The sequence below is a fragment of the Equus asinus genome, chromosome 4 (assembly GCF_041296235.1).
Source record: "Equus asinus isolate D_3611 breed Donkey chromosome 4, EquAss-T2T_v2, whole genome shotgun sequence".
Taxonomy (NCBI): domain Eukaryota; kingdom Metazoa; phylum Chordata; class Mammalia; order Perissodactyla; family Equidae; genus Equus; species Equus asinus.
Genome location: NC_091793.1, coordinates 64624040 through 64650571, shown reverse-complemented (window position 1 = coordinate 64650571; position 26532 = coordinate 64624040). Strand labels below are relative to the sequence as shown.

The 26532-nt window shown below is 39.5% G+C and overlaps 1 protein-coding gene across 2 annotated transcripts in view; it reads left to right on the top strand.

Annotated features, from left to right (window-relative positions):
- Positions 1 to 26532, top strand: part of CNTNAP5 (contactin associated protein family member 5) — a 767582-nt gene that overhangs the window by 727549 nt on the left and 13501 nt on the right. For both annotated transcript variants that reach the window (XM_044769171.2, XM_070507397.1), the window contains exon 21: positions 3672 to 3759. In XM_044769171.2, the coding sequence (XP_044625106.1) occupies positions 3672 to 3759 (88 nt within the window). The remainder of the gene's footprint in view (positions 1 to 3671; positions 3760 to 26532) is intronic.

Below are 26532 nucleotides of genomic sequence, written 5' to 3'. Positions count from 1 at the left end.
CTTTGAGTTGCTCTTTCTCCTTCTCTCTGTTCTTTGTGCCCCTGGGAAGGAGACCTCGGAGGTTGGGCCTGCAGCCAGGAACAAGAACGCCTGGTGATGATTTGATAACTGTAATTTGGCTAGTATTTTTTAAGGCTCAGGGGCCCCCCAAAATGCCTTGGTGGTGGAGGTGAACTTCAGTGCCCCTATTTAAAATGCATTAATGACATTAAACAGACTAAGCCAGTTTGCCAAAATGCCAGCACAACAAGCTGTAAAGAAGAAGCCAGGAATCTTTGAAACCAGTTAGTTAATTACTTCCTTTGAGAGATGAAGATCCTGAGGCCAAGAGAGGCATCCCTAGGGTGAGACAGACTTGGGTGAAATCCCTGCTCCATTGTTTATGCTATGTGACCTGAGACCAGTTACTCACCTTCCTGACCTCAGTCTACCTGTCTATACAAGGGTGGGTGGGGGGAATGCAACTTAGCTCCGTCAGTTCTTGTAAAGGTTATATGAAAAAACATAGCTGAAGGACCAAGTAGAAATCCTGGCATATGGGCTTAGTCAAAAAGCATTTCTTCCGAGGCTGGCCCTGTGGCATAGTGGTTAAGTTTGCACACTCTGCTTCAGCAGCCCAGGGTTCCTGGGTTCGGATCCTTGGTGCAGACCTTACACTGCTTGTCAAGCCATGCTGTGGCAAGCATCCTACATATAAAATAGAGGACGATGAACACACAGGTTAGCTCAGGGCCAATATTCCTAAGCAAAAAGAGGAGGATTGGCAGTTGATCTTAGCTCAGGGCTACTCTTCCTCACCAAAAAAAAAAAAAAAGATAAGGCTTCTTCTATTTTCCTCCTTTTCCCATCTCATTTAATGACTTGCAAGACCACTGGGCATCCTAGATTCTGTGATCAACACAGCTTCTCTAGACCAGATTTCAAACTTTAGACATCCGGGAGGTTTAGAGGACTATGGTGCTTCACCCCTTACCACCTCACCAATTAGAATTAAAAATAAAAACAATACTAAACCATAAAATAAACATAAGGAAGTCTAACAAAATCATGCATTTCCCACTGAATAATTTAATGATTGCCTAGCACATATAAATATTGAAGTTGTAAAAAATAATATTTGTGGTACTCTCCCCTTTATTTTCTTTGCTTCTGTTCTATACATTTGCTAAGATTTTCCAATTGGTAATTCAGCACCTGAATGAGCACTAGTGCTCAGGTGTCCTCACTCCATGTTAGCACTGGAACTCGTCCTCCAACTGTCCATAGTCCCCCAGTAGCCTCGAGTCTCCTTTAAGTCACCCTACCTTCCTCTGCAAAACTTTACACTCATTAAAAAAAAGTCCTTTAATTAAGTGTCATACCTCCTTCTTACCTTCATTGGTCATCTGGTTAAAGTGCTAAGGACCAGGTAAATTCCCACAAAGCAGAATAGTAGGACAGGAATGACTCATGTACTTGAACACTCAGTTCTTCCACGTGTGACATTTGAGCATAAGCCTGTCACTGTTGAGAACCATCCACTTAGGAAGCTGACCCTACGGAACCTGGGCAGGAGGTGGGAGCAGAAGCCAGGGGAGTTTCAACTTAACTTTCAGTTCTGAGAATCCTTCCACTGCTCTCCACTCAGCAGGAAATTTCACTCACTTTAAACTCCTTTCCAACTGGGACAGCAAACATGAGAGGAGGCCCCCTGCCCCCAGCTAAAGGGACAGTTCCATAGAGTATAAGAGGCAGGTGAGAGCTCCGAGGGAGGGCAGGGAGAAAATTCCTTCAGGACAAGGACCGAATCTGAACCCATGAGCATTAAACAAATTGTGGATGTGATGAGGACCATGGGTATCAAAACTCTAGGTTGTCCTTAGAGGCGTAGGGGCTGCCAGTGCAGCCAGAGGCATCCTGGTGGTATCATGGACTCTGTCTTCAAAGCCTACCAGGTAGAAAAGGGATCAATACAGGATGTTTATTTATTCACTCAGCAAACCTGTGTGAGGAATACTTGGCCAGTTTCTGTAGTCGGCTCTACAGAAAACATGTATCGATAAGATGTGGCTCCTATTCTCACAAAGCCAACAGTTTAGTGGAGAGGAAAGAGAGAGAGAGAAAGAAAGGAAAGCAGATCATTATAATTCAGCATTTTAAACGCGAGATTAGAGGTAGGAAAAAAGGTATCATGAGAGCAGAGAATATGGTCAACTGGTCTAACCAAGACATCAAGGAAAGCTTCCTGGAGGCAGTGGACTCTGGGAGCACTTGGAACAGTTTCTGGGACACAGTAGACATTCAAATGTATGTTGAGTGAATTTTATAGAAATTCAGAAATAAAAACACACTGTGATTGTCTACTTTTTGCTCAAATATCTAGAGAGGTACGAACAAGTAAAGCAAACACCATATTGCATGATGGGTGAGCTACATGACAATGGACACTGCTTTGTGACACTGTGTGGCCTTGGCCAAGTTGTTGATGTCCGTGACGTCAGTTCCCTGGTCTGTAATACAGGGATAATAAAGCCTATTTTTTAGTATTCTGGGGAAGAATACATTTTGAAAGATGCTCTAGTATTGTATCTCTTACATACCAAGTGTTCAATAAGTGGCAAATGTTATTACCACCTAATTTCATAAATTAAAAAGTAATAAAGCATATAGTCACACACCACAAGTCATAGCCAGTGACTTATCACACAGCAGAAACCACCACAGGACCCAGAGGTTCTTGGAGAAGGGTCAGTCTGAGCAGAAGGAAAGTCATGGCACTGGGACCTGGGAGAACCGGGTGTTAGTCTGGGATCAGCCTCTCTCTGAGGGGAGCAGGCATGGGACACACAGCTGAAGGAGTGTGTCTCCTCTTGAACTATAAGATAATGAGGATCCTTTTCAGAGATAACATCATGGGAATATTCAGAGTAGAGCCCAAAGGAAACTGGTAGCAATTGACTAGACAGAAAAAAGTGGGGACGGATGGGGAATATTACCTTGGAATGGAGAGGAGGAGAACAAAGAGATGGAACTGGAATTAGCAATGGGTGAGGCAAGGAGGGTTTCCTAAAGGATGATTCTAGAAATAACATCCTAAAGAATCCCAGTGGTAGCTTTGCTCACCCCTGAGAGGTGGGATTATCAGCTCTTCATGTTGGTGGCACCTGTTCAGCTAGCCTCTCCTCTCCAGAGTCAACCTTTGTGTCAAATTGAAATATTTTCTCAGGAAGATCCCCCAGCGTCCACACCTGAATGAGACCAGGTCAAAATTTTTGGAGCAAAGGGGGCAGTGATGGCTCTAAGGACAAAGTGAGGAGAGCGGGGAGAAATGGGGAGTGGGTGCCTGCTTTCTATTTAATCTTGCACAGCAGGGAGCTGAGAAGGCTTCATTTGTTTGCAGCAAAGAATTTGGTGAGAAAATCTCAGTAGGGAGATAAATACCTGTCAAAAGCTAAACAGAATTTCCCAGGGAGAAGACTTGTGTGAAAGCCTTGATTTCACCAAGAGGAAACAAAGGGGTATTTTATGGGCATTGTGGGAGAATTAGGGAGACTTTTCTTCTCTCTCTGGAGAGGAGATCCCAGAGAGGTGTCTGTTCTGTGTGTGTTCTCCAGCTGTGTCCAGGTGGGAGTGCTCCCTGACCTTTATTGCAGACCTCTGCTGAGGCACCTTTGTTTTCTGTTTTCCTGCAGATGGATCAGCAACTCCGACTCAGTTACAACTTCTCCCCAGAAGTCGAGTTCAGGGCGATAAGGTCACTGACCTTGGGCAAAGTTACAGGTTTGTCGTTCTAGTCCATACCTTCGCAGTGGGCTCTGTTAAATTAAATGGATGACTTTATTCATGTGTGTAGTAATTCAAATCTGGAGCCTTCTGCTCCCATAATATGCAAAATCTAGAACCAAGATTTCTAGTGTAGGAGACGGATGTATGTCTAGCAGGGCTGGGAACTGGCATCTGTATCTGTAGCCACATTATACGAGCTCGAGTAAGGCAAATTAACAAAGAAATTAAGTAAATCATTTTTTTGCTTAACTTCTAATTAATTATTTTACTTAATCTTTTATTTATATTTACTTAATTTTTACTTAAAGACATTAAGAATTTGAAAAACCCGATTATTAGATTGCTCAAATCTTTATTCCCTTTACTAATTCATCAACAATTGAAAGAGGATTGAAATCTCCTGCTATAATAATGTATTTTCTTTTTTTTTTTCCACTAGAAGGTCTGTGGATTTTTATTGCATATACGATGAAGATATTTATTAGGGCCTGGCAAGATTGAAATTTTTTTATCTTCTCGATGGGTTGAACTTTTTTTCATACTAAAGTGATATTTTTAATGTCTCTGTGCTCAAATCTATTTTGTCTATTATTAATACAGCTAATTCAGTTTTGTTACAGTTACTATTGGTCTGGTCTGCCTTTCCACATATTTTTCCTTTAGATATTTCTTTTTCCGTAAGCCTTATGTATGATCTTGTGAAAAGCATACAGCTGAATTTTGACTTTATCCAATTTGGCCATCTCTGTCTTATAAATTGGCAAATGTAAGCCCCTTTACATGTTTGGGTTACTTGTACAGTTGGATTTCTTTCTGCCTCTTTATTTTCTGTTTGTTCAACTTTTCCTGTGATTTTATCTTGTTCTTTCTTACTCTTGCAATCCTGGTACAGTGTGGAAAACAATAACTGGAGGCATTTTCAGCAGGAATGGATTTAACACAGAAAATGAGATTGTGGTAGCACTTAGGGTGTGGATTCTTGTTAGAATCTTTCAGAATGATTACCTGAGCAGTTCTGAGCTAACAGGGAGCTCTCACCTCTGAGGCCATCACTGACGCTAGGCTAGACTGAGCCCAGAGGTCACCGCGGCCCCAGTACTGCATGTCAAAGGTCTCTCAAAAATGACAGCAGAGACTGCATCATGTTACCATAACTTTGCTTGCCAGTAAAAACAGCTGAAAAGGCAGGAAAATGACTCCTGTCTCACTGCAGCCTTCCAGATTCGTAAACTGTATCTGATTTCTAGAATGTAATGTGCAGCCAGAAACCTAACTGCAATCAGGTCTGGAAAATGTCAATTTTAGTTTCCAAAATGGCAGTTGAATGAGCCAATTAACAGTAAGCAACTTCTACATTTAATTTTATGTTTGTTTCTTATTCTATTCCTCCTTCCTATTAATAATAATTTTGTGTAGACATTCTTATTTTTGCTTTCCCAAAGCAATCACTAATTAATTCTTTCTCATTCCTTCCTATATGTCACAGCTTTTAACTTTCTACCAAGTGTAATTTCCTTCATTTGAATTTCTTCTGTGTAAGGGACCTTTTATCTGAAAAAGGCTTTTATTTCACCTTTAGTCCTGGAAGATCATTTTGCTAGGCATATGTTTCAATATTGAAGGATATTCTTCCTCAGATCTTAAAATAATTATTCAGGTGTGTGATAGAGCCGGGTCACCTGGCTCATGAGAACCTATTATACACATCTCTGCCCAATTCTGCATTCAGTGATGTCACAACAGTAGTCTGAAATCAGCCGTACTAGGAGAATTTACTCTGTGGAAGTCAGAAATGCTACAAGTCAAGGGCTCGCCCACTGGAGAGCCAGTTTTGAACGCTCACCAGCACATCACTGTACTCTTCTCTTCTGTCTTCTACTGTTGCTGTTGAAAAGCTGGTTCTGGTGTGTTGCTTTAATGAGTTTAAGAGAAATTAACATTAAAAAGAAAAAAGAGGCAGTGCATATTTAGAGAAGTCACCCTTTTGGACAAGTTCATCTGTTTCTAGAAAATGTTTGAAAATATTCTGACCACCCCGACTCCCCACTCCCACAAGCTACTTTCAAGGTCATCTCTTTTAATTTAGTGTTTTGCAGTTTTATTACCATGTGTCTAGTTTAGATTTCTTTTCAAGTGTCGTATTTGATATTTTTACCTTTCCTCTATCTATTCATTAGTTCCTATGTACCTAGTTAATATGTATTACTCATATGTATCTATTCGTTAGTTCTAAAAACTTCTCAGCATATCGAATAATACTTCTTTCTTATTCTTTCTGCTCAATTATTTTAGATCTGCTCTAGATAAATCTTAGGCTTTCTAACTCTAACCTCATGTCTCTTACTATCCTTTTATAATGAGTTTTATTCTTTGTCTCACTAGTTTGCATGCTGGGCAATTTATTGAGTTTATCTTCAAATTCACTAATACTCTCGTCATCTGTTCCAAATATCCCATTAAACCCTTTCAATGAGTCATTTTTCATTGTTTATGTTTTTTATTTCTAAAAGTAATATTTTGTTCTTTTTCAAACATACCTGTTAATTAAGATAGTCTGTTGTTCCCACTTGGTTTTTTGTTCCTATCTTTTTCTGTCTTTAAGCATTCCATGAATAGTTATTGAACATTTTGTCTCTGATAATCCCAATGTCAGAAGTCTGTAAGGGTCTAAATCTGTTACTTTCTGTTTTCCAATTCTTTCCTGTGGTAGCTTGTTTTCTTATGCTGTGTGTGGCTGTGTGTGTGTGTGTGTGAGCTCATATTTGGTTGAAATTAATTTGTAGGAACCTTGATGATCAGAAATTGGGAAGCTGTCTCTCAGGCAAGATTTGTGTTTACTTCTTGCAGATCCAGGAGGTGCGACAAATTTAGGATTATTTTAATTCCTCATTTTGGGTTTTTTTCTGAACAGAGATTGAATATAAATTTGAACTCCAGGCCTGAATGAGAACAAGCCTCTGGTTGAAGTCTCAGCGAAAATGTTACTATTCATATCATAATCTGTCATTTTATTATTATTTATGTTACAGTATTTTTTTTCTTTTCTAATTCAGAACCATATCAGAGATTGACAGGTTTTATGTTTGTTCCCTCTGCTGTTAGGGGAATTTTTTTTCTAGTCCATCTTTCACTAAAGCTTAGTGTGAGAGTTTCAGGTTCAACATCTTCTCTTGGCAAGGGCTCAAGGTTTGGATTTCTATTCTTCTTCAAGATAGTTCAGGCATTTTCCCTTGATACAACTTTAATATTGGTTTATGGCTCACTGCCTTGGTTTCATGCTCTTTCCAAAAAAAAAATCCCCCCCAAATTTAGGATTCCTCTTTGCTTCCCAAAGCTTGGCAAGACACTAAAAATATGTTTGTTGGTTTTAATGAAGCTGAATTACTTTTCGGAGTATCTACTCTATTCTATGCCCTCTGCTCCTTCAGTATATTTTAAGTCATGTAAGCCTTACTTCAAAACGTCAGAAGAATCTTGGGAGGAGAGATATTTAGGGCTGTATGACTACAAAGTCCAGGCTTTTTCATGACAACTGCCTTGTGCAATGGAAGCTCTAGAAACATCCTCTTGTTTAAAAGAGTTCCCTCCATTAATCTTGCTACTATGTATGACATTCCGATGGTCTTTCTGTCTTTTGAATTAAACCCATAATGCATAAGACTGAAAGGAAGAAATTTTAAATCAAGGTACTAAATTATTGAGGGATGCCTTGTCATTTTCTCTTGGATTCTTTGTGAGGAAAGATAGGAATGACTTGGTTAAGATTGATAAAGACTACCCAATGAAATGTTTTCATTGTGCTGAGGGTGGGAGACTCCTGCCTGCTGGCCTGCCTTCCCATCCAAACTGTAGTTAAACAGACAGGAAGGTTTGGACTCACAATTAACCTCAACACTTTTGGTCTGTGAAATGTCTCTAGCTGGTAGTGAGGGAAGATGATATAAACATCAGGTTCACTATTAAGAAGGGGCACTAATGCTGGGGGCCCTTTGGAATTAAGCCTCATGCATCAGAAAGACTGTGGAGCAGGGATAGAGGACACCAGAAAGCATGGTCCCGGAATGTATAAGAAATGAACAAATGCAACCCTACTCCACAATTTTAGAAAAGTCTAGCACTCTGTTGGACATTTCCAACTCTAAAGCAAGGATTTGGAAGTGTTTTTCATAGTAGATACCAAGGGCAAACAAGTGTAGAAAATCTATTGTCCCAGTTTTCTTCAATACCACTAATAGCATTCCATTGCAAAGCAAGAACAAGTTTAATCATTTTCTTTCTGTAAGAGAAAGGGCCAATTCACCGTTCTAGAGGATAATGATTTAGTACCAATGATGGTGCTTCATGGTATGTGTTACATATATATCATGATGAATGAAACAGTCTCTTTCTTGAGAAGTCCTGTGATGCAGAGACTAGTCTATGAAAGTAGCAGAAATAGTTATTGACACTAAAATTGCATCGTGGGTGCTCACCTATGGTAAGTATTGAGATGTTGCTAGGTTTATTCCTTGGTTTGCTGACATTCTATGACTTTTAAGGGAGATTTCTCGGTTCTGGCATATTGCTTCAATGGGTTTAAGAGAAATTAACATTAAAAAGAAAAAAGAGACAGTGCATATTTGCAGATGTCATCCTTTTGGAGAAGTTCGTCTGTTTCTGGAAAATTACTTAATTCTTTAGGAAATATAGAAGTGTATTCCTTAGATTCAAATACTGTGACTTATCTGTGTGTTTCTAAGTCTCTTTCTGTCTAACTTGGCCCTGGTACAAGAGCAGGGGTATTCAGATAGATTTAGAAATTTCAAAAGCTTGAAGCTTCCAAAAGAAACTGCGCCTTTTTTGGTTTTGTTTTAATTTATTTTTTCTGGTCCTGGTCTTCCCTAATTTACTGTGCCGGAATATATCATTAAATTTTATTGTAAAATAAAAGACTATTTTTTTTTGTGGAACTAAGAACTAAGAAATTATTATTATTATTTTCTTCCTGAGAGGAGGCTTCTTACTATACTGCAGATTTAGGAAGTAATTGCTTTTTAAAATACGGAAACATGTTAAAGTTTAGGTGGAAAGGAACTGTACTATAGCTTTAAACTGTAGCTACCAGAATCTGTATAGACATTAAAATGAGATTTGTACTCAGGGAAAGCTTACAGGATTATTTGTTTATGCAGCCAGCCTTTATTAATTCTCTGCCTACTTGCCTGTTTGATAGGCCAAAGCTCACACCTGGCAGAGACATTATTCTTCTGCTCTGATGGCTTTTTGCCAGTGTAGCTTCAAAGTTCACTTGGCCCCAAGAAGCCATATAGAAATTGGAAGACTTCTTTCTCAATGTGCATAAAAGCCAGCTAATCTGGAAATTGCAGGGCTAGCTGTGAGCACTTGCATATGCTTTTGGCCTGTTAAGATAAAGTGAATTCTGATTGCATCTATAGAACTGGGTTCTTTAATTCTCCCCAACCCCTCGGTTTTGAACTTCAAGCCTACTATGTCTTCTGTAGATCAGAGCATTGTTGAATGAATACCCTGATCATTTTTATGTTAAATCATTTCCCAAGCATCTTGTAGAAGATGAGTTATGGCTGCCATTTTTAGACAGCACAGCAGAATTTATGCATATAAGTGAAAGGTGTGTACTTCAAAGAACTCATTTTGGAAGACTGTTATTCTAATTTCTTTTTGATTTTGTACATTGTTGGGTCCTTCTTATGATTCAAATCTGGTGCAGTTCATATTAAACTGGGAAGCAAAATCATAGAGTGCTTTTCAGAGACAAAGTGACTCAAGTTTGACTCTCTCTCCTGTAGTTACTGTTGTGTGGCCACAGTGAAGTTTTCTAATCTGTCTGTAGTTCCTCATCAGTAAAACGAGGATCTAACACTTAATTCACTTAATTCAAAGACCTGTGTAAGGATTCCCTGAGACTTTATATGTAAAGAATTTGGTATTTAGCACACACTCAATAAATATTCGTTTAAATAATTGTGGGAACATAAAGGTTGTGGGAACATAAAGGTTGTGGGAACATAAAGGATGTGGGAACATAAAGAATATATATATATATATATATATATTTTTTTTAATGAGTCTGGAAAGGTGACTGTAAAGGTAACTTCCAAAGAGGCACTCAAATGTGCTCTACATGAGCAGTTCCAACAAACACGGTGAGTCTTGAGGACGTGAGTGTGAGTCACTATCAGTTAGGGCTGTTTCAAGGGCATATCAAGCTCATAGCAGCCAAAATAGCAAGAATAAAAGAGAATATGATAGTTTGTGAAAATGGAAGTTTTGAAATGTAGGCTTTGATTCAAGCACAGCTGGTTCAGAAGCTCAAATAGGACCTAGATTCAGTCTTTGTCAATCTGTCAGTTTCTCGCCTCACTTTTGACTCTTTGTCCCTCTCTGTCGGGATTCATTTTCAGGCAGGATTTCAATGGTAATGAAGGGGGAATCAGCAACTCCACGTTTAAATTCTACCATTTCAGCAACCCTGGTGGAAGAAAAGCCTCTTGTTTCTAAAATTTTCAGAAAAAGTCCTAGGTGGAGTCTCAAATTTGTGTCAAGTGACAATCCCAGATGATGTCAACGTTCAAGTGATGGGAATGTACTGAATGGCTATGTCTGGGTTATGCCCCCAGCCATGGCTCTGGAGGGGGTGAAGGGGTCAGCACAATATTCACCACATCTGCTGAGAATAGGGAATTTTTATTTCTCAAAAGGATGCTGAGACGTTCTTACAAGAGAATGAGATGGACTGTGAGGAGGAAGAACTCAACCACAATCCAATAATACCTCCTTGTGTTCATTCACAGTCTGCTATCACTTTAGGCAGGAGAGAAGGGGATGTAGTTACATGGGGGAGGCTGGGAATTGTGCATAATTTTGGACCTGCACTGTGCTTGTGTACATCAATAGTCCACATCTGTTGCAACAGAAAAGACAACAATTGAGAGAAGCTCTTTTAAGAAATGCCTGTGATCTTCTTTGAAATTAGTTTACACTGTCCCAAGAAATTCCTCTGAAGGATTATTTCATTTTGAATGCTAGGTTCCTTAACTAATGTCTCACTTTGTTTATGGTCATTCCTAGCTTTTTATTAAATAAAAAGATATCCAAACCACAGCCCCTTCCTGACTTAAATTCTGATAATGTGTATAGTTGTCTTATATAGTGTCCAGAAATTTCTTAATGATACTGTTTCTCTGAGTAATAAAATATGTCATATTCATAAATGTAATCTGACCTCCTCATGAAGTGAATGAAGTGTTTGAAGCATCTTGAAATATCATCCCAAATTCCTAAATATACTTTTATTTTCTACTTTGAAGATAATCAACATTGAATTGCAAGTAGGTTATATAGGATTTTCTACTGTTTCTTTTAAGAATAATGAATTGTATTTTTCGTCATGGAGAAATTCAATAGATGACTTAGTTTTACGTCATGCATCAGGAATGTGCGTTATCTTCTGATTTAAAATGCAATTTTATTTTGTATTTTAAACAAATCACTTCATGACAGGAGCTCAGACCTACTCCGTGCTCTGGGCTGCTCTGTAAAAGTCTGTATTGTTGTAAAACCAAAAGCACCCTTTGAACAGCATGCTTCTGAGTTTTTCAGTATAGTCACTTGCCTGCTCTGTCTGTACTGGTGGGTAATAAATGAAGGAAGCAAACGTAGCTATGAGTATGTTTTTTCCAAACACAGACTGTCTTCAGCTGGGAGGAGCTGTTACTAATCTATTTCAAAGAGGGGTGGCCTTCCAAGGAAGTGCCAGACTTTATACATCTTTGCGTGGCTGTGTTAGCAAGGATATTTTGTGTCTACCAGAAGCCACATGAAATGATTTTTATTGATGAAACTTCAAGTTAGTTCTAGTCACCCAAAAATTATTGAGTATTACTATGAACCATGCAGTGTGCTAGGCCATAGAGATACCAAAAACTAACTGCCCCTGTTCTAATGATCCTGCTTACTTTAAAATTCTTCCTCTTTCAAAGGAAAGTTATCATGGTGAGGTCTGGATTATTAAAGTTTTTCAAGATTTCGTAGAAAATCTTTTAGGCTATGCTAAATACTAGATTTTCCTTACTAATCAAATAATAAAACTAATAATTGTATCATATGTATGGGGTGTTAATACTAACAGTAGAACTGTAACTGGTAGCTATTATTAGTATTATTATTTAATAAGGTACTGCTCTGTGCTAGATCTAAGCTCCTAACTTAAGCTGTTAACTCTTTTTCTCACAACAACCTGGGAAAGTAAGTACTATTATTATTCCTATTTTATAGATGAAGAAACTGAGTTGCAGAGGTTAAGTGATTTGTGCAATATCACAAAACTAGCAAGTGGTAGGTTTGTCGTTTAAAGTCAGACACTGTGAGTCTGGATTCACCATTCCCAGTTAATGCTGCATATTTTCATTTTTAAGGAAGAACGTGAGATATTGCAGACAGTGTACACTCTCTTTTATTCTTTTGAGGGCTCGCGAATTCAATCCTTGTGTCCTAGCCATGGTGGGCTTAAAAGTAAAATGTAGAGCAGGCTTTAATTATGGAAGGGGAATAGCATATTTATTATGTCAGACTTTGGAACTGACCCTGAGTTCAAATCATAACTCAAGCACTGACTAATTGACCCAAACAAATTACTTAATTCTCTGAGCTTCACTTTTCTCAATTGGAGTATAAGCATATATATTATAATGTCTGTTATTATTTGGAAGATTAGGTGATAATGAAGATAAAGTGGCTAGCATGATTCTTGACATATAATAAAAGCTGAATAAATGTTTACAATAACAGTAATAATAATAATATAAGAAGTTACTCCATCTAACCCAGCTCCTTTTCTTTTGAGAGTGGCGTTGCAGTCTAACTGCCTTTCAGAACTGAAAGAATTTACAGGGAAGAGAGAGTATGGCTGCCCACTGCTTGCACAGCAAAGCTTGCAATCCCCTCTTGCTTCCTGTTTTGTGGGGATGAATGAACAGGAGTTATGTAACCTTGACTCTAATTGATGCTTGGCAAATAGTGAAGGTGCAGATGTGGCCAATTCTTAGTTTCTGATGAAGTCATCTTAAAAGAGTTAATACAGGCCAAACCCACCTGAAGTTATTTAAATTTATGTTCTCAAGTGTAAAGCTGCCTCTGTTGAATTGTAACCATGTGAGACCCCTGATCAATCAAGCTTAAAAGCATGGGCTCTAGTCTGATTTTTAAAGATGTCGACCACTACTTCCATTCCTCACACATTCTCAGCAGGGGGTGATCATGGGGTTCCAAAGACAGAACCGGAGTCTTATTTATGGTTTTACCTCCTTGCTACCATATTGATAGTCACTGATTAAGTGCTCCAAAATGTTTCTTGAATAAAAAAAATGTGTCACGTATAAGTAAGCATTTCAGGAACTGAAAATTCATCTACGACATTAATGGGCTCGATGTCATACAATTAGCTGCAGCTAGATGCTGGATGAGGGTCTCCAGGCTCCCTATATCCTGTGTTTTTTCTCATGATGGTCTCTGGCAGTGAAGCTGAAAATGAGTGGGTTTGGAATCAGACAATCTGGAGCTCAAATCCTGTAATGGTCACTTACTAGCTATGATACTATTAAATTCACCTCTCTGAGCCTTGATTTCCTTATCTATAAAGTAATAGTAATACTTGCTTTATTGATTTGTTATGAAGATAAGAGATAATACGTGTAAAGTGTCTGGCACATGGTAGTATTTGAAAACAGCAGCTATTGTTAATAAGATCATACAGCCATGCTACCTATTGATTTTCTTTGGCTGATATCCCTTTTCCTTGCCGATGGCACTGCTATCGATTTGTTTACCCTTTGTCTGGGGAATCTGGGCCAGTGTTGAAAATGTCAGTGTTGACAAGGTAATGAAGTGAAGAGGATCCAAGCTAAGAGTAAGGAACTCTCTGCAGCAGCCTTTTAGTTTCCTCTCTCAAGCTTGGTGCAAATGGAAGCACCTAATTGGTCAGAAGCTAAAAGGAACAAGTGGAACAAGCACAGATTAGAACTCTAGTTGTTTTCCCATGGAGAAGGAGTGGAAATCAAAGCACAAAGAGGGTCTTGTGGCCACTGGTTACTCATTTAGTCTACTGGGATTTTATTTTTGGAAGATGCCGTTAAGTGTAATAAATTGAGTATTAAGACAGGTTAAAGTAGCAGGAAGCTCATTTCCCCTTAGGAGTGACTATAGGACATCCACTTCTAGGAGAGATTTGATCTGAATTCTTAGATTTTTCCATTTCATTTCCATGAGGATTATTGCCAGTGATCAGTGTGAGGACTTGGGACCTGTCGCTAATGTACTAATGTTCTCTACCTTTTGCTTGGTAAAGACTCATATTTCCTCCTGTCCAGTAGGAAGGATGAAAAAGTAAATCATCATACCTAGAAAATGTCAGATTTGAATTCATCCCTTAAAATGAATTACTGCCTATTCTGATCTAGACAAAAACCTGGATATGTGCTTTATCTTTCCCATTTATTTCCTCATCTTTTCCAAAATGTGTCTGTAGAATTTAAGCTTTGCGTAGGTCAAGTCTTTCTTAAAAGATTAATATTTTATAAGTGTTTGGAATTAGGAAAATTACTCTCTAGTGTTATTCATAGATAATTCATCCAATGCATACCTTTTGAGTACCTATTATGTAAAAGACATTAAATGAAACTGAGAAAAATTTAGAGCTATAGCCTAGGGATCCTTATCCCCAAAGTGATAAAACACATATCTATGGAGATAAAACAATTAAAATTACAATATGAGTAATTGTGATAAGTGTTATTTATGCAGTTAAAGTGTTATTTATGCAGTTAAAGTGTGCTTAGGATTCATAAGAGGGAAAGACCATTTCCAACTGAGATGATCCAGCCTAGTGTCATTGAGATCACTCTGGCCCTAGTCTTGAAGCACAGATGTGGTCTCAAGAGATGGAGTACATTCTTAGAAGGAGGAACGGTGTGAACCAAGTAAGCCAGTAAGAGGGCAAAGTGAGTGTGCTAGGAACAGTAAACAGGCATCATCAGATGGTCTCTTTCATGCAGGGGAGTAGAGAGGAGTAAGGAAAACAGGAATATTCAGTTGGGAGCATATTACAGAGGACCTCCAATGCCCTGCAAAGGAATCTAGACTTCATTATATAGATGGGAAAAGCCACTGAAGGGAACTCTCATGGTCACAGCTGCCGTTGTAAGTCTCTTTTGTGGTAATGGAAAGGATGGGAAAGAAAGAGACTGATGTTGAGGTTTTGCTAATTTCTATTCTTCAGGTATGAAGGGACAAGAGTCTGGACCAGGGGGATAGCAGTGGGACTTGGGAGCAGGTGCAGGTGAAAGTTATGAAATAGGAATTGAAAGATTTGAGTAATTCATGGGGTAGGTGGGTAGAAGTGTAAGAAGGACTGGAAAGGAGCGCACAAGAGGGTATAAAAAGAGTTGCAGCTTTGGCCAGTCATTGCAGAGGGAAATCAGATGGTTCTAGTCAGGCCTGAGCCTGTGTTTACAAACTTGGGATTATAAAGCTGATACCTTACACTCCTCCTTTAAGCCAGCACCCCAGGCTCGCTCAGCTGCTTCTGGATTTGTGAAAGCCCTGTGATCAAGGACAGGGAGAAGAGCCACAGACCATATATTAGAGAGTCCAGTTTGGAACCTTCACAGTGGCCGTGTCCACGTTAGTCCACCACTGCCTAGGATGTATCCCTCCCCATTCCCAATTTGCTCACAATTCCCTGACTTGTATTTCTTATCTGTGTAAGTAGCTGTTTCCCTGGGAAACATGGTGATCTTTAAAGGCAGGGACTTTTTGTTATGCATCTTCTTATCACTCCCATCTCACAGCACAAGGCTTTGTGCTCTGTTTTCCATATGTATTTTACAATACCATTCTTTTCATTAGTGTATTATAGATAAGTGCCTGTTTTCAATTCAGAAGGAAAATGCCTGTGTTCTATATTTCTGATTTTATCATCCATACTAGGAAGAACAATGATTTTGGTCTGCCAAAGACAGGGATTTCCAGGGACATGGGATTATCAGTGCTAAAATTGAAACAGTCCTGGGCAAAACCAGGCAGTCAGTCAGTCGCTCTAAGCCATACTTCGTTTAGGGGTTTCAAATAGCTTAATGAAACTGGACTTAGGGATTTTAATGTGAGACGAGCAGTTGGGTCTCATGTTTTTCACATTCAGAGCTGAGCCCAGCTGCCACCATCCCAGCAGGTGTGCTCCAGGTTGATCCAGGTGAGGCTGGAGGAGTGAGAATGAACTCAGCCACTACCAAGTAACAATTGCTGAGCCCATGCTGGGGTGCAAGTCAAGGCAGCTAGGTGTGCTGACAGGACTGGAGAAGAATGTGAGGTTGTTTGTGTCCTTAAAAATCCAGTGGGCTGAGTAAGGACATAAAATTGCACACAAGCAGTAATTGTAGAACAATGGCTCTGTAGCTCATGGAAATTGGATTCTAAGGACCTTAAGAGGCCAGAGAAAGGAGAGATCAAAAGGGAAACCATCTGTAACCAGGAGACTGTTCTCCTACTGAGCCTGGGTGGAGGGCAAGGATCTTGTTTACAAACATGTCATTTCTAGCAATGCTGAGTGGTGCTGTCCTTTCATTAGAGAGGCAACATGCAAATACATAGGTGTTGAATGCACACGGCATCTGCTGCTCCAGATCTCAGAACAGGAAGTCTCATATGTACCTTCCATTCCAGCCAGAGCTCACATGATCATGGGACCTGTGGAGGTTACTTTGCCATGTTGTGGGAGGGGGCACTTGGTTATATATGTTGGTGGAGTAATTGTCCTGAGAGAATGGAAGTTTTTATACATGGGAACCAAGCCTAGCTCTTAATATGGGGTTTCAAGGTTGAATTATCTTTTCTCATTACTCTGAGTACATTAATGGTCTTTGTGTGTCCCTGTGTTTTGCCTTTTCTTTACATAATTTCTTTTCCAAGGTTGTTTTTTCTCTGTTATGTCATTTGATCTCTCTCTTCTGTTAGAAGGTTTCCTTGGATTTGTAATGATCCTGGGCTATCTGCTTATATTTAGGGACAGTGTGGCTAGAATGCATTGAGTGGGAGCGACACTGAAGGATATGGCTGGGCCTTTAATTAGAGAAACTCCAACTTTATTTTTAGGTTGTTCTTCTTGGGATAAGCATATTTTCTAGGAAAGACTTTTCCAATCTCCTATTTGAAGGGTAGAGAGCTGGTGGGTCTTATTACCTGCTGGGGAAAAATCCTTTTATTTCCTTTTATTTCAGTGAGCATCCTAGGCCACAGCTGTGGGCATTTCTCTCACTTACCTGTCATAATCCCACAGTATCACAGCACTTATTTATTCATTTCTTGAAGAAGTATGGGTAATTGAGGTTCTAAAGTACGCTGTTTGGGACTATTTTCTCTTTCTCTAAGATGTCTGTCTTTGTGAAGGGATTGTGCAGAGTTGGCTAAGAGAGAACAAAAGGCTTTTGGATGTCTAAACTTCCAAATTTAGAACCACCTTATATCAGTCAGGGTTCAACTAGTAAAGCCTAACCAGTAGGAGGTAATATATTGAGATTTATGCAAAGAATCAGTTTATGTGACTATGGGAGGTCAGGTACGGTGTCTGAAATCCATAGAGCCGGCCATCAGGAAGTGTAGCCTGAAACCCTCAGGCACAGGCTATCCGCAGGTGAAATAGCTTCTTCAGAGAAGCCGGAAGAGCCACTCTGCTCTTAAGTCTTTGAGACTGATTGAATCAGACTCACCCAGATTATCTGGGATAATCAGTCAACTGACACTGCGTTTTATGCACATCTACAGCGTACCCTCACAACAACACCTGGATTAGTGTTTGATGGAACAGTAGGGGCTGCAGCCTAGTCAACCTGACACATTAATAGACCTTCATGCCACCCTCTCTTTATTTTTAGTTTTTTATTAAAGTAAAACTCACAGAACATAAAATTAACCATTTTAATATGTACAATTCAGCGATATTTAGTACATTCACAATGTTATACAACCATTACTTCTATCTACTTCTGAAACGTCCCCCACAAAGGAGACCTTATACCCAAAAAGCAGTCATTCCTCATCACCCCCTCCTCCCTGCTCTTGGCAACCACCAGTCTGCTCTCTGTCTCTACTGATTTACCTATTTAGGATATTTCATATAAATGAAAGCCTGCAATTGTGACCTTTCCTGTTTGGCTTTTTTCACTTAGCATAGTTTTGAGGCCCAGCAATATTGTAGTATGTATCAGTACTTCATTCCTTTTTATGATTGAATAATACCCTATTATAAAGATATACTATATTTTGTTTATCCATTTATCTCATGATGGAGACTTCGATTGATTCCACCTTTTGGCTATTGTGAATGGTGCTGCTGTGAACATGTATGCACATGTATTTACTTGAATACTTGTTTTCAGTTCTCTTAGGTAGATATCAAGGAGGGGAATTTCTCCCTTGGGAAAGCCATCACACCCAAGGGTTAGCCAAGAGGGGGCAATTCAGGAAGTCCTGCATTGTAACCTGTGTTCCCCACACTCCCTCCTTGCTCCTTTTTAATAGAAAGAGTCCTGAAAGAGGACTCTTGGTTGTGTTCATTCTTTTGAAGACACCGCCTGTGTGTATCCCTGAGCAGGCAAACCTACTGCCACAATTTACCCTCTTAAGCCCCAAATATCAAATGGCCAGAAGATCATTCATCAGGTAACGTTCCAAGGTTTCTCTGTAATATGGGGTTCAAGGAGAATTCCTTAGCAACCAGAGCTGTAACAAGTAGTAGGATTGGAGGTAGGAGAGCATCTGTACTCATAAGAGCTGTGTGACTGAGCAGCTGCTTAAAATCTCCTGGCTGCAAATTCTTCCTCTTTGAAAAGTCAGGGTCTTTCAGATGATCTTTGAAGTTTATTCTAATGTTGAACATTATATGATTCGTGAAATCAGTAAACTGAGTAAAGCAAATCCCCTTGCCTAATGTGAACCATCCTCAAACAATCATGTAAAGGCTTGAATAGAACAAAAAGGTGGAGTAGAAAGGAGCTCCCCATACCTGCCTGCAGAGCTGGAACGTAGGTCCTTTCGGGTCTTCAAACTTGGGCTGAAACTTCGGCGCTTCTTGAGTCTGGAGCCTGCCGGCTTTTGGACAGGAACTATACCATTGGCTCTGCTGGGCCTCCTGCTTACTGACTGCAGAGCTTGGGAATTGTCAACCTCCGTAATCACAAGAGCCAATTCTTCATTATAAATCTCTTTTGCTATGTGTGTTTCCTATTGGTTCTGCTACAGTGCAGAACCGTGACTAATACACTGGGGGTTCCAGTTCTGAAACTGCCCCTGGTCATCTGGATGTCAATCAGAAAAATTGTCTCCTTCCCATATAAATGAGATATGAAACATGCATCTTTCCTTGGGCTCCGCTCATGGAAGTTCTAGAATTTTACAAGTCACATCTAGATTATTAGCAATTGCAGTTTGCATTTCAACATGTCAGTAACATTGGCAAGCACTGAAATCAAATGTTCAACTGTTGTCCTTCAGCTCATGGACAAATATATTCAGCGGTCATAAGCAATGTAAGAACTCTTTCTATCCAGGGCTTTCATAGACAGTGAGGGATAGGTTTAACTTATTTTATATCTTAGTTAGCAGTCCACCTTACCAAATGTTGTACCTAAAGTTATACCTCTCATTTGAGAGAGAGCTGCTTATTTATTAATCATCAGCTAGGGACTCATCTTTGTAGCTGAGTACAGTGAAACTTGCACAGGTCACAAAGGCAGGAATGTACAGTGTGGGAGCATGACCTCTGGCGTTGAGCAGACTGAGTCTGAAGCTCGGCTCAACCACTGGTTACTTGAGACTCTGGCAAGTTCCTCATTTTATCTGGGCCTCAGTTTTCTTATTTGTAAGACAGGAATGATCATTACTACCTATCAGGATTGTTTTGATAACTAAATAATAGTGTGTGTGTGTGTATGTGTGTGTGTAAGAGTATGTATGTATTATGTATTTGTACACACACAGTGACTGCCTAGTGTTTGGATGCAATATGGAGGCACAGTTACAGAAGAGGAATCTGAAAGTAGAAATGGTAGAGAGAATTCCAGCAAAGCTCAGGCCAGAAAGAAAACTTGGCAGATGGGAAATTCCACGCCTCCTAGCTCTCTCTGTTTTGCAGTATCTTTACTCTGTGGCAGGGGAAGTCACCTTGTAAAGGTGCAGTTCTTCATAATCAGGAACTAAGGCAGTAAGAGTGGTTGGGATAAACAGGCAGGTCCAGGTCCCGAAAAGTCAGGATTGTTTGTTTGTTTTACTTTATCTGTGATATGATACAATGTTGATAAGTGGAAGAGTTGAAGGTTGAACCCAGGGAGTCTGACTCATTGGTGAGGGAACCTACATTTAGAGGTGAAGTTGCATAACTATTTAATTGAAAGAAAGTATAGAGAAAAAAATTCACTTGTCAGAAAGGAGTTGAGCAAGAAACTGTTACCAACCTATCTAATATCTAATATCCATTCTCCTCTTCTTAATTGAATACAGTGGTGTTTTTGTAATTGTTTGAGGGAGCAATGTTCCCCATTGTTCACTACATTCTCAGCCTTCTTCTTAAGAGTGGCCCTGCAACATTGTCCTGGACAGGGGGCTCGAAGTAGAAGTCACTAAAGTTTTTCAAAAGGCCTGACTTAGCAAATATCATCCTTTTACCTACTTTCTTCTGCCTGGAACATGGAGGTGGTGAATGGAGCTCCTAAAGTCATCTTATGAGAAAGATGATGAAATCTATAGTCTATAGAGAGGGAAGTGTAAATCCAGAAAAAATGCTGGGTCCCTGATGCTATCTGAAGTCAAAATACCAATCCTAGACTGGTTAACATCAGACTTCTCATTAACTGGGAATAAAATAAACTATTACTTTATTTGAGCTACTGTTATTTTGTTTATTTATTTTTTTTCATAAGGCAGTCAAATGCAAATTAGAACTAACAGGGGTAATTTGTGATTTTGGACTCTCTGAATCAGATGGAGAAAAAGGGAAGGAAATACTACCACTTTAGCCAAATCTAAAAGCTCTAATAGAAGAACAACAATATAAATTACCAAGAACTGCTGACTGAGGGCTGATGCAGAGTCCCTCATGGGTTCCTTGCCCTGCAGAGAAGTCATTGGATTCACATGTTTCCTCACGTCTCGGTCCTTAAAACCAGTTTAATCTCCATATGCTGGAGGCCACCTTGTTGTGTTTCAAATAAAACAATTCAAGAAATAAAACAAGGGGCAGGCCCCGTGGCCGAGTGGTTAAGTTCGCTCGCTCCACTGCAGGCGGCCCAGTGTTTCATTGGTTCGAATCCTGAGCGCGGACATGGCACTGCTTATCAAACCACGCTGAGGCAGAGTCCCACATGCCACAACTAGAAGGACCCACAACTAAGAATGTACAACTATGTACTGGGGGGCTTTGGGGAGAAAAAGGAAAAAATAAAATCTTTAAAAAAAAAAAGAAATAAAACAAGAAAGCATAAGGTTAAGTCTCAAGCCAGAGCTGTGGATGAAGAGTCCCATAGGCTGCAGAGACAGGAACACTTTAAATTGGCACGGCTGCCTGTAGGAGGAGGCTCCTGACAGCGGCCAATCCCCTGCTGCTGAGTCCTGCCCTGTAACTCTGGCGTGCCTGCTCTAAAAGCTGAGCAGACTCAGCCTTTATGCAAACAATACAACCAATGCTTTGTGCCCAGATTGTCTTTAATTAGTATTTACCGAATTAAATTTTTGGTGTGATTTGAAGCATGCTGCAAAACACAATAGTTCCAAAATACCTCTTGTAATGAAATCCCAGAAATGTGCTGCTGCTTTTCCTGAATGCTTTGCAGATTCATTTTAAACTATAAATGTGCTATCTCAAAGAAGAGGTCAGTAGCAATCATCAAACTATTATCTCACTAGGTTGCCGGTCGGCTAATATCTCCTTTCATAAGCAAGGAAGAGAGTTTGGCTCTCTGGAATGAGCACACTTTGCTGAAGAAGGTTAATAAGTCATGGGAAAATATTTACAAAGTTCTGAGAAAAAACATACAGAATAGAATTTAAAGGTCCAATCACTGAACACATTTATTCAACAAAATGTACTGCACCTCTGCACTGGCCATAATGAGCTCTTTATCTGGAACCAGGCCCCACCATTTACTGTGAGACTTTGGACAAGTTACTTCACTTCTCTAAACCTAAATTGCTTTCATCAATGGCGTGGAGATTGACATAGCTCCTATTTTAGAAGGCTATTGTGATGTGATTATCACAACACAACTGCTCATTTAACTTAGCAGGGTAAACCCTCGTACATAATTGATGTCCTAGGAGTGTTAGCAATTAGGAGAGCAAGCCTGTGTCATGTCCTGCAGTCTGAGACTGAGCTGACACAGGCTGGGTTCAAATCCCGGCCTTTTGACTTACTGGCTATTACTTTAAGCATATTATTTAACCTCTTTTGTTTCCATTTTCTTACCTTTAAAATGAACATAACAACACAGAAGATGTTTGAGTGGTATAAGGCCCTTAAAGCAGCATTAGACACATATTAAGGAATGCTTTTGTGATGGAGATAATGCAGGCTGTCCTTACTTTACACAATATTGCACAACAGTAAGAGTAACCACACAAGCTGAAACTGGAAAAGGGAGCTTAATCATTCGTGAGAAAAATTACAATAGTTCTATGATGTTTAAAAATTTTTTGTGGGCCTGTCCTGGTGGCCTACTGGTTAAATTTGGCATGCTCCTCTTTGGTGGCCTGGATTCAGTTCCCAGGTGCGGACCTACACCGTTCATTTATCAGTGTCCATGCTGTGGCAGTGGCTCACATGCAAAATAGAGGAAGATTGGCAACAGATGTTAGTTCAGGGTGAATCTCCTTCAGAAAAAAAAAGAAAAGAAAATTGTCAAAGCATTAAAAACTTTCTAAGGGAAATGAAAATATAATAATACCAATATTTATTTAGTACATTGTAAGGTAAAATATTAGAAACATTGAGAATTAGAGTGTTTTATTCGTTTGTAAAAACCTTATGGGGTGGATTGAACAGTGCTTGCCTTCTAGGGAGGGAGCATCTTTTCTATGCCTTGGTGAACTGACTTGCTCTTTTCTAAGTTTGGATCAGGTTCTAACATTTTATGCTTTGTGCTTTCAATGTCATGAAATGTCTTGGAAAGTTCCTTGAATGTCAAGGATTGCTGGCATCACTTCCTCTGGGACATTGTCTCTGTTTTGATCATGAACTACTTACCTCATTCATGTCGATTCATATTGCCTTCACTAATTTCCTGTGCTTGCAGATCTAGAGTCTCTCAAACAGCGTCAGTGTCAGCATATCCATGGTCAGCTATTTCTTTTATAAATCAATTTGCATTGGAATTTCACTCCCAGTGTTATTATTATTTTTTATGTATTTTTTATTTATTTATTTATTTTTAAGTATGCTTTTTTGGTACGGAAGACTGGCCCTGAACTAACATCTGTTGCCAATCATCCTCCTTTTTTTTTTCCCTCCCCAAAGCCCCAGTACATAGTTGTATGTCCTAGTTGTAGGTCATTCTAGTCTTCTATGTGCGATGCCGCCATGGCATGGCTTGATGAGCGGTGTGTAGGTCTGCACCCAGGATCCAAACCAGAGAACCCCAGGCCACCAAAGCAGTGCATGCAAACTTAATCACTTGGCCACAAGGCTGGCCCACCCTAGTGTTATTATTTCTTGTTTCTTCACTTCATTTTCATTTTTGTTGACCAAGTCCCTATTTTGATCATCTGTTTTTGTAAAATGTCACATGAGTTTATTACTGAACATCAAAGAAGCCACACAACTATATGCTTTGCTGTGTGTGAACTAAATAAACAATCACCCAGTGACCAATAACCCATAGACTTTGAAAGAAGTTATGTCATTGGTCTCTAATTATACTGCATATTTGTTATTTATATATTAATTTGTGGACTAAAGAACTAGCAGCATAGTTGTACTTTATGCAATTTCTCCCAGTTAATACCATAGTCACTAAAATCTGAGCCATGTTGTTGGGGGACTGGTGTTATTGAAATTGTGGTAACTAAAATTCATGCTATTGGAACAGGGCAAAGTGGAAACTGTTTGAAACAACCAACCTTATTGAATAGGAATATTTAAACAAGAAAATTATCATCGTCTTATAGCAACTAAAATATTAGCATCTGGGCATGTTTTAAAAGTAGAAACGTAGAACTGCTTACCATTCACAGAGTATTCCTATGTATATTGTTTTCCTGTTACCGCTGTGACAAATTACCATAAACTTGGTGGCTTAAAACAACATAAATTTATGATCTTACAGTTCTGGAGGTTAGAAGTCTTAAGTGAGTCTTCTGAGGCTGAAATTAAGGTGTCAGCAGGGCTGCGTTGCTTCGGGAGGCTTCAGAGGAGAATCTCTTTCCTTTCCTTTTCCAATTTACATTGGCCATCACTTGCATTCTTTGGCTTGTAGCCCCATCCTCAAATCGCTGGAACCTCTTGCTTCTGTCATCACACCTCCTACTTCTGCCTTTGACTTTCTTGCCTCCATCTTATATGGACCCTTGTGATTACACTTAGTTTACCTGGATAATTCAGGATAATCATTGCATCTCCAGACCCTTAACTTAATCACATCAGCAAAGTCCTTTTTGCCATATAAAATAGCACATTTACAGTCTAGGGATTCAGATGTGGACATCTTTGGGGGGGGCATTATTCTTTACCACACCATGTGTCCTGAAAACCAATCCTCAAGATACATACTATGATCAGCTTAATTTTACCTAGGAGGAAACAGGCTTAGAGAGATGTAGTATCTTCATGCTTACCACATTACAGCTGTGATTTTAATTAGTTCTATTCATTTAATATAAAAATCACCAATTACATATTGGGTGATATCTAGAGGTACAAAGACAAATATGTCCTCCCTCCCTCCCCAGTGTCCTGAGAGCAGCATGAATGGTTTTAATTTACCCAAAATTTTAGCTGCCAGGCCCTCATGCTGTTCTGATCTGATCACTCCTATGGACTCATGGTGGCCAGGACATGGTCATTACACTCTTGTTTGTGGGTTCAAAGGGATGGTATGATACATAAGAAGAAACTGTAGTAGAAGAACTAGGTATTCTAGCTACAGTGACTTTGAACCCCTATGAATTTCTTTTCCTCATCTGCACAGTGGGTATAATGACACACTACTCTGTCTTTTCTAAGTCTTAGAGCTAATGCATGTCATTTGTTGTAAGATGCTTCACCACCTAATCTGAGAGATGTTCAGTAATCAGTAACCCCTAGTATTATAATGGAGGAGTACTTCAAAGGCCATGCTGAGTGACATATAATGACATATAATATTGTCTAGTAGTATGAGGCATGTGATACAGGTTAGCACCAGAATAGAGGGTAGTTAGCACAAAAAAACTGAAAAGAAAAGCAACGCTAAACATAATCATCACCAATGGGGTAATTTTGCCTATAGCTGATCTCCATTCAGTCCCTAGAGAATAGCTCTGTTTTTCCCAATTTAGAGTGGTCAAATTTAGGTCATTCAACCTAGACATCAGAATCTTTATAAAAGGTCAATATATGACCCAGCAAAAATAACTCCCTTTTAAACTGAATCTGTGAATCTGTGTGTATGAGAGGTGGGATACACACACACGTGCAGTTTAAAAGGCAGTTATTTTGGGGGCAGTCCCCATGGAATAGCAGTTGAGTTTGCCCACTCTGCTTTGGTGGATCAGTGTTCACAGGTTCGGATCCTGGGCACAGAAAAGAACCACTCATCAAGCCATGCTGTGGCAGGGTCCCACATACAAAATAGAGAAAGATTGGCATAGATGTTAGCTCAGCAACAATTTTCCTCAAGCAAAAAGAGGAAGTTGGGCAACAGATGTTAACTCAGAGCCAATCTTTCTCACAAAAAACAACAAAAAAAAGGGCAGTTATTTTTGATGATATGTTTATATCTATCTATATCTCTTTCTTGGCTTGCAGAGATTGGGTTGCATGTATGTAACTCACAGTGTCAGTTGCCTATCCAACATCCATTTTGGCTTCTTTCTCCCTTCCTAAGAAAATTCCAATTTGATTCAAGCATTCATGCTCCTTCATGAAGTCATGTGCTTCTGGGAAGGTCTTTTTCCATGTGCAATTCTTGAATTCCTCCTAATTGGTCTGAGCCAGTGATTCTCAACGTTTGGTCTAGGTCATTAGGACGGGGGTATCCTGGGACCTTTTGATGGACTCCACAAGGTCAAAACTATCTTCACATTCATAATAGGCATTATTTATCATTATCATGTTTTCTTATCCATGTAGAAGGGAATTTTTCAGAGGCTACAAGATGTGTGATGATATCGTCACTCAGACAGATAATGGAATCTGTGCTGCGGGTTCTTGTTTAAAAATTTCCTCAATTTTAATTTCTAATACAGTGGATATGGATGGATAGATTTAAAAATCCAAAATCTCTTTAGGATTTTTAAGAGTGAAAATGGGTCTTGAGACCAAAAATGGGTCTTGAGAACTGCTAGTCCAAGCAAGTGACTATGGTCCATTTCCATTGCCAGTGACTGGAGTAGGCGTAAGCATGTGACACCACCTGGCAATCAGAGGAAGTCTGCAGGGTAGCTGAGTGCATGTGGTTCTGAGAAAGTATTCTCCGTTCTTAGAAAAAAACAGGATAAGGCAGCTTTTTCTTT